General features: G+C 48.2%; 2 protein-coding genes across 6 annotated transcripts in view; one reads left to right on the top strand and one right to left on the bottom strand.

The window, feature by feature from the left end:
• Nucleotides 1–14,830, top strand: part of LOC126521470 (uncharacterized) — a 289,078-nt gene that overhangs the window by 71,690 nt on the left and 202,558 nt on the right. The window lies entirely within an intron of this gene.
• The window catches only part of LOC126521477 (cell adhesion molecule Dscam1-like), a 43,389-nt gene that overhangs the window by 9,193 nt on the left and 19,366 nt on the right, over nucleotides 1–14,830 (bottom strand). For 2 of the 3 annotated variants that reach the window (XM_055066035.2, XM_050170185.3), the window contains 6 exons: nucleotides 12,185–12,332; nucleotides 11,541–11,689; nucleotides 9,459–9,590; nucleotides 5,555–5,719; nucleotides 5,144–5,214; nucleotides 3,713–3,953 (listed from right to left, as the gene is read on the bottom strand). In XM_055066035.2, the coding sequence (XP_054922010.1) occupies nucleotides 3,713–3,953; nucleotides 5,144–5,214; nucleotides 5,555–5,719; nucleotides 9,459–9,590; nucleotides 11,541–11,689; nucleotides 12,185–12,332 (906 nt within the window). Of the gene's footprint in view, nucleotides 1–3,712; nucleotides 3,954–5,143; nucleotides 5,215–5,554; nucleotides 5,720–9,458; nucleotides 9,591–11,540; nucleotides 11,690–12,184; nucleotides 12,333–13,100; nucleotides 13,266–14,638; nucleotides 14,759–14,830 lie in introns of all 3 variants that reach the window. The other variant, XM_050170184.3, reaches the window with a different exon arrangement.

Genomic DNA, 14,830 nt, shown 5'->3' with positions numbered 1-14,830 from the left:
GCCTTTGAAAATGTCGCCCATAGTTTCCAAGGTAGGGTGCGAAGTAAGAATATCGTATGAAACGACCTGAAGACGAAAAGACGAAGAAGAGGACGAGACGCCGCCGCTACCTTTCGCTTTCCTCTGGTACATTTTTGCATCGACCGCCTGGTATAGGAGAGGGTCTTGCCAAATCGTTTTGGAAATGGCACGTTGCCTGCGAATGGACGGCTGCAGTTGAAGGCAGTGGTATGTACTGGAGAATAGTGTGCATCTACTTCCGCCTATTGCCTGGCCTACTTATTTGCCTCTGCAGAAGGGCCGAGCCCTTTATCCTCTACTTAAAAGCCGTCACTGCATTGAAGTTCTTGTGTAGAGTTCAACAACAACAACAACAACAACAACAACAAACGACGACAGTGGCTTATTTTCCATATACGTATATCCGCTAATTCTGTGGAGCAGGAAATCTTCTGATTGATGTAGACAATGATGGCAAAATACGAGTCAAGAAGGAAAAGTCAGACGATACGACGAGGGTGCGATTGCCTTGCATTTTTCGTAGATGTGTCGGATAAGTGATGAACGTGTTCACGCTTTCAGAGCACTGTGTGCTTGCTGTCGATTTCGTGCGCGTATTCTGAGTAGGACTATGGCACTGCGGCTTGTAGGCACACTGGTTGCACGTCCATTGCGTTGTCGTAGTGTTATGTATTCGGTGTTTGTTTGTTTTATACATTAAGGGCGGGTGAGGGTGGGTGTGCTGCAATCTTGGTAAGTGGTCGCTGTGATGGTAAACGGTCACTAAAAGTTTAAAAGCTGTAGGGAATGATCTCAAGGAAACGCTCGCAATATACACTTCTATGACTGCTAGCTTCCTCCGCAGTTCAATTCACTTATCGAGGCGGCACTTGCTTTGTTTCTTTTTCACATAGCCTCCTTGGTGTGTATTCACGACTAAACCCAAGGGTGACTACAGAGAGGGAGTGAGGTATGCGGGGGTTGGAGGTGGGGGGGGGGGGGGGGGGGCATTTATGGTCTAAGAAACAACTAGCTTCGTCGAGGCGCGTCGTTTCCGGTCGGTCGTTCCGCTGTTCTGGGCCTCACCGCGGACACCGTGTGTTTCGTGTGTTCTTACAGGCGGACGTAGTGTGTCCCGCGTTTCCGTCGCTCCTCGGCGTGTCACTTTCGCTCGCTCTCGGACACGCCGCCTCGTACACAGTCTCAGCGAGGCGGCGTTAGCGCTGGTGAGTGTTCCGGCAATTAGCGGCGCCCACTACGCATCGGGGAAACTCCCGAGCCGATTGCCGCGAGAACGCGTCGCTGTCGTCGGCGTGCGCGCATACACACGTATACGTACTACCGCAACTTTCTCACTAGTAATGCATGATCGGCGGCAGCGTCCGGTCTCACGGGCAGCACGCCAAGGCGGTCGAGGAAGGATTCACAGCGGTGCACTCTCGTTCGCACGCGTAGAGGAAGGGAGCCCTCCGTCTCTATTTCTTCTTCGGTGCACGTATTCTTGACTTTCTTCGGAAAGCTGCTACGGCATCGGCTCCCGCACCGCTCTGCGTCATTTCTTTCTGTTTCCTTCGCTCTTTCCTTTCTTTTACTTACGCTTGCCACTTAGCTTGTTTGCATGGCGCCTCCGCGCTGTAATACACCGGAGGCCGCAGTGGGGTGGGACGGGGATATATTTGCCTCGAGTGCGAGCGCAGCTTGCGCGCGGTCTTTTCGCACGTGTGCTGTGGGTGCTGCTCGGCGGCACGTACATGCAGATAACGGGCGGATGCATGGAGGCTAATAGCGAGAAAGCCGGTTGTGAAGGCGAACTCTCATGCTGCGCGCTTACGTGCTTCTGTATCAGCGAAAATAAAACAAGGTATACCGTGGAACGAGGACCGCGAAGCAGTGAGGTTTTGCGCGCCGTCGCCACATTGACCTCGTTACGTGTGTGTCTGGCAGTCTCCTTTCCGAAAAGCAGGCTCAGTGGCTTGATCATTCGGTGTATATGCTTGTGTACGACAAATCGCATCCCCTTACAAATTTTCTTGAATTGTGATCACGTCTTTCGGTGTGGTTCACACGGGCTTGAGTAAAGAAAGTTGGCCTATTCGTTGTTTACGGGAGACCCTGAGTGCACGTAGGCTTTTGAGGCGTGTTTCTCTGCAGCACTTATAGGGATATGTACAATAGGCGTTGTTTTTGCACTGTTTCGAGAGCTCAGAAGTTTTGTTACGCGAGTGTCGCTCCAGGCCGTTACAGTGACATCTCGTGCATTAATGTTGCTCTTCTTGACGAACATTCGAGCCCTGCTCCGTGCTCTTACGTTCTCATTCCGGCACAGTTTACAGTGAAACATTACGTTTTTGTAGTTGCTAGGGCGTTACTTTATTTCAACGGGTGAATGCCAAGCTTTAGCGTGATAAATGGCGTAGCTCAGGTAGACATTCCTGTGCTGACAGATCCGTTTAAGCCAAAGTGCGCACATGGCTGGCAATCTGCGGGAATATTCTCACAGCTGCGTACCTCGGCTTCACTACAGGAACGTTGCAAAAGAAAAAGAAAACATATAAAAAGGAACGAAGTGTCGGCAGGAAATGCATAGCTTTCCTATATGTGGCACATGTGTGTCTACCCTGGCGCCTCTCTGGCCCCTGCATACGGTTAGTTCAGAACGCGCAAGCTGTTGCTATATACGGTGACTGAACACAAGGGTCATATCTGGTCTAAAAAGAAAAGGAAAAGTAAAAGTTTCCGAGACTCATGCACATGTTCACTTCGATTACGGATCCTATAGGAGGCCTCACAGCAGTACATACGTGTAGCGAAAAACAAGAAAGAAAAAGCACTTGTGTCACCTTATGAAACGAGACTGTATACATACATATTGTGGAGGCTGCGCCTGGGTGTAATTAACGGATATTGGCTGCGTGATTCATAGCTGGGCCCATGGCATGGAGCTCTGCTTCGAACGTTTCGGATTAAAGCAAAAAAAAAGCTATTATTATTATTATTATTATTATTATTATTATTATTATTATTATTATTATTATTATTGTTGTTATTTGTTTCGAGTCCTTGGACAGCGTACTGTCCTTTGGGCAATTTGTATTTGAAATATTAGACACTTTGGATTCTTTTTTGTCGTTTGATTGTGCTGTGCCCGGCCGATCGAAGCATCTTCGCCGCTGTGAGCTTGGCAGCGGGTATCACAACACCCGCTGTCATGATTAATTTTGTCCAGCTGGACATCCCTGACGTGTATCCAACTTCCGAGGTACGGTACACGGAATCGGTACTGTTGAGATATGACCTGTGCTTCCGTGAACTAGACCCACCACCTCGTGTTGTTTGTGTGCCTCATCGAATTACCTATTGAATGTACGAACAATCTCACGCCGGATAAGCCGACCAGGCCAGCTCGTGACGACGTCTGCCAAGCATCGTTTACCGCAGTTGTGGCATGGGCAAGCCTGAGTAGGTTTTCGGTAATTAGGCTGCGGTTTACTGCCGGGTAAATAAACCGCTGGTTGTAATAGGCTAGAAAACTAGACGAACTAATTTCAGTGTGAAGTATCGGTTGTAGAGGTCCGAAATTTGCGCCGATCGACACGAAAAAGTGTTTGAAACTCGCAACCACTGGCAAATCAGGCAGGATGAAAGGGCACTGGCGTTCGCGTACCCACAGTGTCACCGAGAGCGACCTCGCGCGGTGTGCGGCGCATCTCACCTCCGTCCATGGTGCGCACGGTCTTTTCCTGCGAGGCTGGTCCCGAGCCGGCGCTGTTGTACGCCCTGAGCACGAGCAAGTACTCGGTGCCGCGCTGCAGGCCCCCGAGCAGGTACTCGTGGCTGGCGTTGTTGGGCGACGCCTCTACTCGCCGGTACGAGAACGGAGACTCCGTGTCCCTGGGCCGGTAGCCGATGTAGTAGCCCAGCAGATGGCCGTTCCAGTGCTCCCTTGGCGGTGCCTGCGTACGTTCGGTGCAAATCGCGCGCGCTTCGTGTTAATTTTTTCCGTTGCGAGAGCACAGATGTTACTAATCAGTTTCTCTGTCCGTGCATGGGCATGGAACAGGGACTAGAGTATATGCAGAAACTGTGGCCAGGATAGTGCAACGATTGTATTTCCATTCTGTTCCTTTTCTCGCTTCGTCAGCGAGTGCCACACCGCCCACGTTGCCGCTGGTATTTGGCCGCGGCCGTGAACGGTGCATGAGAAAGCCAAAAGGAACCCTTGCGTTATACCAGCCTATAATTCTGCGCATGGAGGGTATGAACCGTACGCGTTCAGCCTACGGCGGGAAGAGGTGATTGTTCGTTGCAGCAAATTGTAGGCTCGTCCGCGCCGTTGCGCTAGTGTAGGCATTGCTGTCTTCAAAATTTCGCATAGTGAGAACAAAAGGCGCCGTCAGGAGACATTAATCACTTTAAACGGCGTCGCTATGGCAAATAACGTGACAAAGAAAGTCACTTTCACATGTCAGAAAGTCAGATGAGCAGCTGGATCATAGGGTCACAACGCCGCTTACTGCAACGAGAAGAATTACACTGCTTCGACAGGTAAATTTAGAAGGTTGTGGTACATTGTGGCAAAGTAATCATGCCTCCCGCACAATACGGTATGAGGCAGCGCGAACCTTTGGTTTCGAACATGCGAAGGGGCACAGAACTATAACGCTTGGAACATTGTTACTTTTCGTTTACGATGCCCAGAGCCCCATCTGAATTACGATGGGATTCTTAATAAAATCCCACTTCTCTAACAGCGTTGCCACCTTATCGCGGTGTAGGCGTACAGCAGAAGCTGTTCCAATGTGGAACTGTTCTCTGTGGAGCTGTGTGCATTGGAGCTGTGTGCAATGCGGAGCTGTGTGCATTGAGGTGTCAGCATCTTTGCTTCATTGGTGCTACTTCAGTCATGGAGTGTATTCAACCTCGTTTTTAGTTTTTTTTTTGTTTATCAGGAGCGTTTTGGCATCACTGGCAGAAAAAAAAGAGGGGGGGGGGGGGGGTTGATGGTAGGAATCTTTGTTCTCGGTGCTGTTGCTGCATACGTATACCAGGTTAAAAGACGGAACAGTTAAGGGCCCAGAGGCTCTGCGTTCTTAAGGACTGAGTAACATGATTACAAGCAACGAAATAACCAAATAGTGCTTGCCTTCCAAGATATGTACACAGTTGAAGGTCCCTTCATCTCCACCAGAATGTCGACAGGTGCTGCTTCAGGCTCTGTGTGGGAAAAAAGTAAAGGGAAGAAAATTACATAAAACCGATGATGCATCGCAGAATCGGGAGCTGCGGTAGTAACGCCGAATATCTGCATTAGCATGGTACTTAGTACACTCGTACTAGCAGCATGGGTAGTACAACTCGTCTAGCTTGTCTAGCGATTGGGCAAAAAATACATTTTCAGCCGAATGGGAGCGGCCGTTACTGACTTGTTTAAGCACACAAAGTCCTAAAATAAGCTCTCGACTCTATCTAAACCTTCGGCAGTGAGACAGGCTCACGCTGACGAACGAAAGGGGCGCGTGCTAGTCAGTGAACCTCGGCAGCGCGTGCTACGTGCCTTCTTCGCCGGTGTGGAAGACGACGGTTCTCGACGGCTCTCCGCGGCCGATGGCGTTCTCGGCGACGAGGTTGAGCACGTAGGCGGTGCCAGGAAGGAGCTCGCGGACCATGGTGTACGTCATTGAGCCTATCACCTCCAGTTCGTGCAACCTGTGCGCCGTGCCTGCAAGCACGCGGATGCGATGGCATTTGATGATTTCATCAAAGGGATTTTCCTGCGTGAGCTCATATTGCAAGATCAAGCATTTAGGTATAGTACTTCGTATACATGAGCTAGTATAGGGCATGTAATACTTATTGGTTTGCACCGCTGTCCGGAACTGTAACTGTCGTCGATACCTATCGAGTCCTGCGTTGTTTGATTGAGACCTACATCTTTAGTCTTTGGAAGGTGTCGATGAAGAACGAACAAGTAATGGTGACGTGAAGGTGTGGCAGCCATAGACCAAAAAGACGTTTCTGTTTAAGCACAGTAAATTTGTACAGTATTCGATGGTTTGTGAACAAGAACCGCGGATCTAAAGGACCGATAATAAACGCGCTGGAAACAAGGAATAACGAGCTTGGTGACACCAGCCACCAACAAGTTTAGCAGGGGATGCTCATGGAATCCATTCATCTAGCAGAGTGTTAGAGGCTTCCACTGTCAGAGAAAAACGAATGTACTAGTTTCGACAGGCGAGAAATGCTGTGACTGCGCCGCTATGAGCCCCGGTTAGCTTTCTCGTACTGCTGGTTAATTGTTGCGCTCGTGCCGTAAGATTCCCTGCTGTTGTTGGTTGACAAAATTTCGTCGCTGACTGGCAAACAAAATCCTTTGCATTTGTGAAATAGTTCTAGAGACAGTAGCCTTCCACTTTGACAGGAATCACTAAACACAGCACATTGAGACACAGATCAGTGTTTTAAGACATATTAATTAATACAAATACCTACAGCGCCCGAATTTGGCATTATTGTAGGGAGGAAACGATGCGAATAAGGTTCAAAGGTAAGTTCACTCAAGAGCGGAATATGGCCAATATTGTTTCACCCATCAGTTTTCATATAGAAACATACATTCCTGTAGCAGTGTCAGAAAAGAAGGCGGCGCAATAACGAGGAATTCTGGTAATGAACTCCGCTCTTCTGTGGTACGTATGGTACGATGTTTGATGTCAGCCGATGCCTACCAGTGTAGAGAAGTTGGTTTTATTTGGCACGCGTGTGTGAAGACCGTTAAACGTCCTCTCGTAGCGAAGCCGCTGCCGGAACCGAGGCGGAAGCGAGGTCACTGACTGTCTCGGTTTATAACAGACCGAACGAGGTGGCGAGCGGGTGGGACCGCGATTATTTCCGACCGCGCGGGGGAGGGCATTGCCGACAAAGGGTGCGGTCTGTTCCCTCTCGGCGGTTTGGTGCCGTCGCTGCCTCTGTGTAGTGCCTTTATTTATTCACACCCCGTTCCCGCGGCCTCTGCAATGGCAAAGAGGGCAGAAAGCGAGCGACTTTGGACAATCTAAACGTCTTTTTATCATCTTGCGGACCGCGGCCATCGTGTCGATAAGGGTGATACCTCCGAGGAGGCGTTCTCTCCCGGACCCCAGGAGAAATAAACCGGAGGGAAGGAGCGACTATCTTTGGACGCATGTGTGGCGGCGGAGGAGTAAAGGCGACGAAGAGTCTATCTGTAGTGCTCACGTGAGCGGAGAATAAGGGCGCCAGGCTTTCCCGGTGTTTACGTTGGTCCCATGGCGCACGTGAAGCTACCGGCGGGAGGTGCTGCGGGCAACAATGGATGTTGCTCTCGGCCACATGGGAAACGTCTGGCGCCCTGGAGAGCATCCCCTCGAGAGGGCACAGCGGAACGTGCCAGGACGAGACTCCACGTCGTTATCTCGCATGGCTTAGCGTAGAAATTATCGTTCACGTCCTTGGGCAAGCATTTTTGACGAGACTGCTTGTCGGTGGAGGCGCAGAGGGCAGAAAGACGCACGCAGCGTGCTTATCTCACGTACGTGTTATAAAAACATGATTTGCCTACAACAACACCTTGAAGCTAGATTTATGTTAATATTTGTTCCTTTTTTTGTAAGCCGATGACTGCAGTTATTATTTTGCGTATTGGTACATTGAAGTGTTTATACTGCCCAGCTCTTTTCTTATATTCGGTCCCCACTTTTGGCACTTTAGGCTACGCGACTCTTCTTGGACCTTTCTTTTTCCTTTTTTTTACTTATTTTTTGTAGCTGTCTCCTGGCTACTGCAAAAAATGCAAAAGTCACGTCGGGTCACGTTACAGCCAGTCACATCGAATCGTCGACTATCGCAGTAACTGGAGGTCCGAATAAATTTCCACAAGTGCAAGCTCTTTAACGGAAACCTAATTCTTCTCATTAAACTAGTGTTTTTGCATTCTGTCTTTCTTCGCTATGTGGAGGTCACAAGTAGAGTTGGACTTCGCTGTCTTGTGATTAGCAGCAGAAAGGTTTGGCTATGAAGCCGTCCTTGGAGGATCGCGCTGCAGGGTGAAGCCGGCGCAGGCACGCGCTGTCATCCGAACAAAAACTTTCCGTGGCGCAAGTTTTTGAATGTCCCATCTGTGTGCAGTAACGAGACATAAAACACGGATCGCGATCGTCGCTACGAAGCGTATCATTGCAGTGTGTACATTGCGTAAAAGTGAGAACGATCCTATCTGCCGGACATAGACTACTGGAATAGGAGTCTTAAGAGAAAGCTTTAGCTGGGGCCCAACTCCGACGCGGCCTATTCAAATACATGTAAAACGCAGAAACGCTTTTCTGAGACAACACCCGGATTGATTTTAATGAAATTGTTGCATTTGAGAGAGAAGGTCAAATTCTAGTGGCGTTTGGAAGCGAAATTTTAATTTTGGGCGTGAATTTTGTTAAGAGAATTTTCAAAATTTCGGAAGTTCGGGAAAAATAAAAGCACGAAGTTTGCAAATTAATAGTTCCATATCAAGAACAAATATCGCGGTTCTGTAAACGGCATCCATTATGTCATTCAAAGCGGACAAATTCGATATGTCAATTTACATCTTGCGTGAATTCGTTAGGTTGTGTACAAGGGTTCTACAAAAGCTGTATTTTCACATTGCTAATCTTTTTCAGATTCATGTGTAACATATCGGTTTTGTCCGCTTTAGATGTACTATTAATGTGATTCACAGAATTGTGATACAATTTTTCATTGCTGAGTTACAGAGCTGCAAACTTTATAGTTTCGTTTTCTGAAAATTTGCGATTTCCACCATTTTCTAATAAAAAAAATTTGACGACCTAAATCAAAAATTCGAAACAGTCACTAGATTTTAAGTTTTGTCTTTTAAATAAAACAAACCTCGTCAAATTTGGTGCAGTGGTTGCCGATAATAACGAGTTCTCCTCTTACGTGCATTTAGATAGGAACACCCGAGCTAAAGCTACCTCTTAATTCTTGAACCGCTGTTATGAGAGCTCGCCATTCGTTACCACATCATCTACCAACCCACCATGGCTTTTGTGGCGGAAGCAATGTGCTGTCAAAGTGGACTAGATGAACTGATGTCACAGGGTTTGAGAACCGCGATGCTTGCTGGAAAACCGTATTTTAACGACTACGGTGAATGCTTACGGTCAACAAGTTTTCTTTCGAAAGTTCTCGCTGAAGTCGAATACCACAAACGACACTGATTGAGGCATTAGTAAAGTCTAAGCTATAGACTTGGACGCTGCTTGTCAGAAGGTGCCGAATTTGTTTGTTTTTTGTTTTGTTTTTCTATGTCAATATACTTGTCGGTTTAGAATGATGTACTTTCTGTGTTGCTTCCTATGTCAGTGTCAGAAATAAGTCAAGGGATAATTACAAATGTGCAGATGTACAGGGGTATTTTCCATACCGTCGCCGGTGTCACGTACCATGGTCCCTCCAGTACTGGACGACGTACTTTGAGATCGGGCTGTTTCCGCTGTATGATGGCGACCACGACACGCTGGCCGATCGGCTCCAGACGTCCTTGAGGCGCACATCCTGGGGAGGACCCGGCACCTCTGGGAATAGAAAAGGCGCGGTTTGAGGTGTCATCCGGTGCGTTAGGCTTATTCAGAGCAATTCTTTGTGCAACCGCAGAAACTTTAATGCTCACTTCAACAGCACGCGTACTTCAGGACATGCATAGCGCTCTCCCGAAGCTGCGCGCTGCCCTCAGCGACAACTGTAAGACGGCCCGAGTACTATTGAGAGTAGTCGCGACCAGTAAGGAGTTTGCCCAATACGTTGAACGCCGGAATGATTCTCAAATCAATCAATCAATCAATCAATCAATCAATCAATCAATCAATCAATCAATCAATCAATCAATCAATCAATCAATCAATCAATCAATCAATCAATCAATTAACGGAGCATATATGGAGGATGGTCAGCTTGGCTAAAAGCCTAGATTATAGCTTGTCTGAGTACAGATGACCCTTGGAATAGCTCATAGCATAAGTCCGTACTGTTGCGAATTTGTTTTTAATAAATAGGAGCTTTCATTTTCACTTAGCAATCATTAGGTGCCCTTTTGAAAGCCCTTGTTTACGCCAAGAAAACATGGAGGCATATCTGAAACGTATGATTTACCCAAGTGATTTACAATAACTGACGCGCATTCCCATTTGCAGAAATGTGATTGTTGTATAGAGCGAAGCTGTCAAGTGCTGAAGCACAATGACACTGCACGCTGAAGCGAATTCAGCAGGGGTGTCTTGCTTAGTTTAGAACTGGTGTTGAAGGCGTAAGGGTTTATTCGGAATTTTGACGGCGCTCTTCATTTTTGGCTCACGACTGAATTTTCTACTGAGATCTCAGCCACGTGGTTGTTGAACTGGAGGCTGCCCTTCGTATCAGACCGTGGGAAAAATAAGCAACACGGATCTTGTCAAAAATGCAAACTCTGTAGTTTCCAAGACCTCTTGCCAGGACGTGCTTGTCATAGATAATGCTTTTTCAGGCTCCTCATTTTTGCTGGTGGAGCGTTGTTATATTATCAGTTCTTTCATGACCTTTGTGTGACATATCCATGAAGTTGGTTCTGAAATCCACCCCATTCAGATACTGGCAACACTTTCGTTGGGAAACTTTGTCGTATCCTGCCTTCAGCGTATCTATCTCTCACTCGACCAAATTTTCCCCGTTTCTATTTTTTTTTTTAATTTGCTAGTGAAGTATCCGTCTGCTTTTTTTTGGCTCCGTGTTTTGTTGGTCCTGTTGGGCTTCTACTGTGCACTTGATTGGACACGAACCAGTTCGTAAAAAAATTGTAATTTGAGCATATGTCTTGTAGCACTAGACTGTGTTTCTTTATAAAAATTATGGGGCTTTACGTGCCCAAACTACGATCTGATTATGAGGCACGGCGTAGTTGGGGCTCCGGAAATTTTGACCGCCTGGGGTACATTTACATGCACCTAAATCAAAATACACGGGTGTTTTCGCATTTCGCCCCCATCAACATGCTGCCGCCGTGGGCAGGATTCGATCCCGCGACCTCGTGCTTAGCAGCCTAACGCCATAGCCACTAAGCAACCACGGCGGGTCTGCTTTCTTTTCTCGGTCTCCTCACTGCAATGGCAGCAGCAGCGATAGAAAAAAAAAAAGTCGTGCTTCTTACATTTGCGAAAGAACAGGGAGCAGGGAGGCTTAATAACTCCTAGATTGAACTGGTGTGGCCCTGGCTTCGCACAATAAATTTGGAAAACTATAAACTGCTTGAGCATTTGTCTTGGTTTACTTGCGCCGCCACCATCGAGGTACGCGATAACTCTTATTTAAATTAATTTTTTGTCTCTGCGATAAGTATCCGCGACTTATCGGTGGGAACTTTCTGTCTCCCAGTCATACCCGAAACTAATTGGTTTACCAAACTCGCGAAGGAGTGTGCCCATTGCAGTCTCGTCATGGGTTAGTGCTCGTCTGCAGTCCGGTTAAAGAAGCGCACGATGCGCCGGCACACGCACCTTGGACGATGAGCTTGACCTTCCTGTCGTCCTTGCCGTACTTGTTCTGCGTGTGGCACGTGTAGAGGGCGCCGTCGCTGCGGTCCGTGTCACGGATCACCAGCTCGGAGATGAGGCCGTCGGGAGTCAGGGTTTCGAACACCTCGTACCTGCGCCAACGCGGGAACAGCTGTATTGGACTGCCGTATTGTGTGCTCTCTCTCGACCTTTACGAAAACAACGTGCACGTGGCTTGCTTCAGAGATAAAGGAGGCTTAACTGGTAAGAATCAGGCGGGTGTTATCGCATGTTAAGCCCTATATGGCGTTCCACTGACATCTGGCTTACCCGTGCAAATCAGCACTACTAACGAGATGGCGGAAAGCCAGCGCACAATATAGGCAAACAGTCTAAAGATACAGTACTTCACAGTGATTGAAAAAAGAGAGTAAGAAGAAGAAGGAAAATGAAACTTTAACTACAAAACGCTCTATGATTAGTGACCTTCCTGGAGCTCATTTGAAGTTGCGCTCGTTGTGAACGTCTTGTCTGCATTTTTTTTTGTTTTTAAGCCTTAGTGAAAGAAATTGGAACACACTGTGTGGAGCCTTGGTGCATTCACTCGCATATCTAAAAAGATGTCAGCATCGCGGGCCACATATTACCGGGCGCTGGTTCTCTTGTCCAGCTTGACGCTGCCCTTGGACCAGGCGATGGAGAGTGGCTGGTCGCCCGTGGCCTGGCACTTCATCCGCGTCACCTCGGTCCGCCGGGCGGTCACCACGGTCGACTTCTCTTCGAACCTCGCCGGCACTGCGCGTGGGAGGGCGGCGAGACGCGCAACTTGTCTTCACCACATTCTTACGAATCGCGACACTAATAAATGCAAACTTTCGTGTATATGCATATAGTCGGGACTAAATGTCATGTCGTGGTTACGTTAAGTCGATCAGACAGTTTGCCTTGTTTCCTCAATGGCACTCTTGTAGCTTCTGTTTTTTGTCTGAAAAAGAAATACAGTAGTTTAACGTTGCGTTGATGAGCACGTGCATTTTTTCCCCTTTGTTGATGTACCCTTCGTGGGAGGCAGCTTTTTTTTTTTTTATTGGCGCTTAATGACGGAAAATTCCTATAACATTGTCGTCAACACGTTCGCTTTAGCTCTCTTGATGGTCGCTTCGACGAAAAAGATGTTTATTCGCTCCGAGAAACGGCAACACGTCATTACATGAAAACTGCGGACTTATTCGTCAAATAGGGCGCAATCTCTTATAGGATGCCCCGGCGCTGGTACAAGGACTTTGGATTTAAAGCGATACAATCGTGCGGAAGGCGTTCGCCAACCTACACTAAGTTGAGCATTTGCCGTCGTCACAAATAACGCAAGGTCGCGCTTCCTTGGCGAGACCTTCGGCGCGTGATCGCCGGTGCTTGCGCAAAGGCCGAAGATGAAGGAGCACGGCAAACACAGCGAGTATAGGTCTCGTTTATTGTCGTTTCCGTGATAATGAGCGCCTTTGCGAGCGTTCTCCAGGTCTCGGTGCCTCGCGCGCGACGGGCCATCCGTCATGGGCGCCTTACCGTTGAGCGCGAGCCTGACTCTGTTCGTGATGGGCTCCCCGACTCCGTTGTCGGCCTCGCACAGGTACACGCCGCGGTCCCGAGGCTGCACGCTGTGCAGGACGAGAGCGCCGCTGGGGTCGAGCGTCAGAGACTGGCTCGCTTCCAGCCGAGCCCGATTCCCATCTGTAATTGAAGTGCGGTCGACATGTCAGTTCTTGGCGAGTTGGCCGCACGGTCGCGATAACAGCGATGCCGGCGGGCCGCGCGAAAACCCCCCCCCCCCCCACCCCCCCTCCTTCCTAATGCCCGGATTATAAAAACGCGAATCTCTATACTGTCCGGTTTTCAGTTCGTGTAGGAACGCAATTTAGGGTCAGTGGAGGTTGTCGCACAACACGGTATTGATGGTCATCTCAACCAGCTTGCTTGTAGTCACTGAGAAATCAAACTTCGGCAAGTGGGGCATTGAGTTGCTGCGCGCTTTGAAAGTCTGTTTGTGACCGAGAAGTGAGTCTGATCGTGCTTGCGCTGGCCGCTTTCCGCAATTGCTGTGCATTATTTCTTTTTCTTTTTTCGCCAACAGTTTTTGCGTAGCGTTATTCTGACAACTCGCAGCAGCATTAAGTGAAGTGAAGCCGACTGTTATGATAGTTATGATAGTGCCACCAGAAGTAATGTGCTCCTGTGTGGCGTCGTTTGTGAGATTATGACGAAAGGGAAAGGAGGTATGCTTGCTCTATGTAGCATGTACATGGTATTGCCGCTGTTTAGCGGTTGAACCTTCAAGGGTATGATGCGGCTCAGAATGTTTGGCACAGCTATAACGAAGTGTGATCTTGCAAATTCTCAAGATTGTTTTAATTTGGAGAGCAGCGGAAGTAATTTATGTAGTGGGTACAAAACTCACCTTCACACTACGCTAATCAGCCCTCTCTTTTTCCCTTCCCTCTGAGCAGTGTAACGTAGCTAGTAGACTATTACCCCAAGCCGTCTTCTCTGCGTTAATGTTTTCATCTCGAAAGAGGCGCGCGAGAACTGACGTCGCTTAGGGGAATGTATGAGCGATATTATAATCTTCCTCCTTTTTTGTAGGTTTACTAGTTATTCCGGATAGTTCATTCATTTCGAAAAATTATCTGACTTAGCGGTGTCATCTAGCCATTTTGCAATTATTCCCGTCGTTCTGCGTCACGAAGTGTGCTTCCCAAGAGCAGTCGTGCCGGTTAGTGGGACTGCGCTGCACACCTAGTTGTTTGAACTTTAGGTGCCCCACTCTAGTGCATTACAGAATGCCAAAAAGAAATCGCTTTTTTTTGTTGTTGACCTGATTCTGAGTTTCCTTTGTTATTTCACACGCATTACTATTTATTGACCTGTAGATGCTTAGCGTTAACGGAGCTTGACTAAATCTATGCGAAGGCCTGGAATCAAATGACCCTAAAACTAGGACGACAGCTGCCTTAGAGTACCCGCGGTGAGCAAATAAATGAACCGCCGCTTTGATTTTGCGATAACTGGTGAGAGCATAGGCTTGGCTATTCTCCACGCGTACGTACCTGTCATCTTGTGCCAGGTCACTTTGGGAGTCGGGTAGCCGGCAACAGGGCAGGACAGTCTGGTCTCGCTTCCGAGCAAAGCAGAAACGTCGGCGGGCACCCGCAACCAACGCGGAGGCGCTGTGGGAATGCATCAGCCATGTAAACAGGAGTGACGTTAGCAGTTTCCAATACCACGATAAACGTTGCCTT

Source organism: Dermacentor andersoni, chromosome 6, assembly GCF_023375885.2.
Source record: "Dermacentor andersoni chromosome 6, qqDerAnde1_hic_scaffold, whole genome shotgun sequence".
Classification (NCBI taxonomy): Eukaryota; Metazoa; Arthropoda; class Arachnida; order Ixodida; family Ixodidae; genus Dermacentor; species Dermacentor andersoni.
This window is presented reverse-complemented; position numbering and strand designations above follow the sequence as displayed.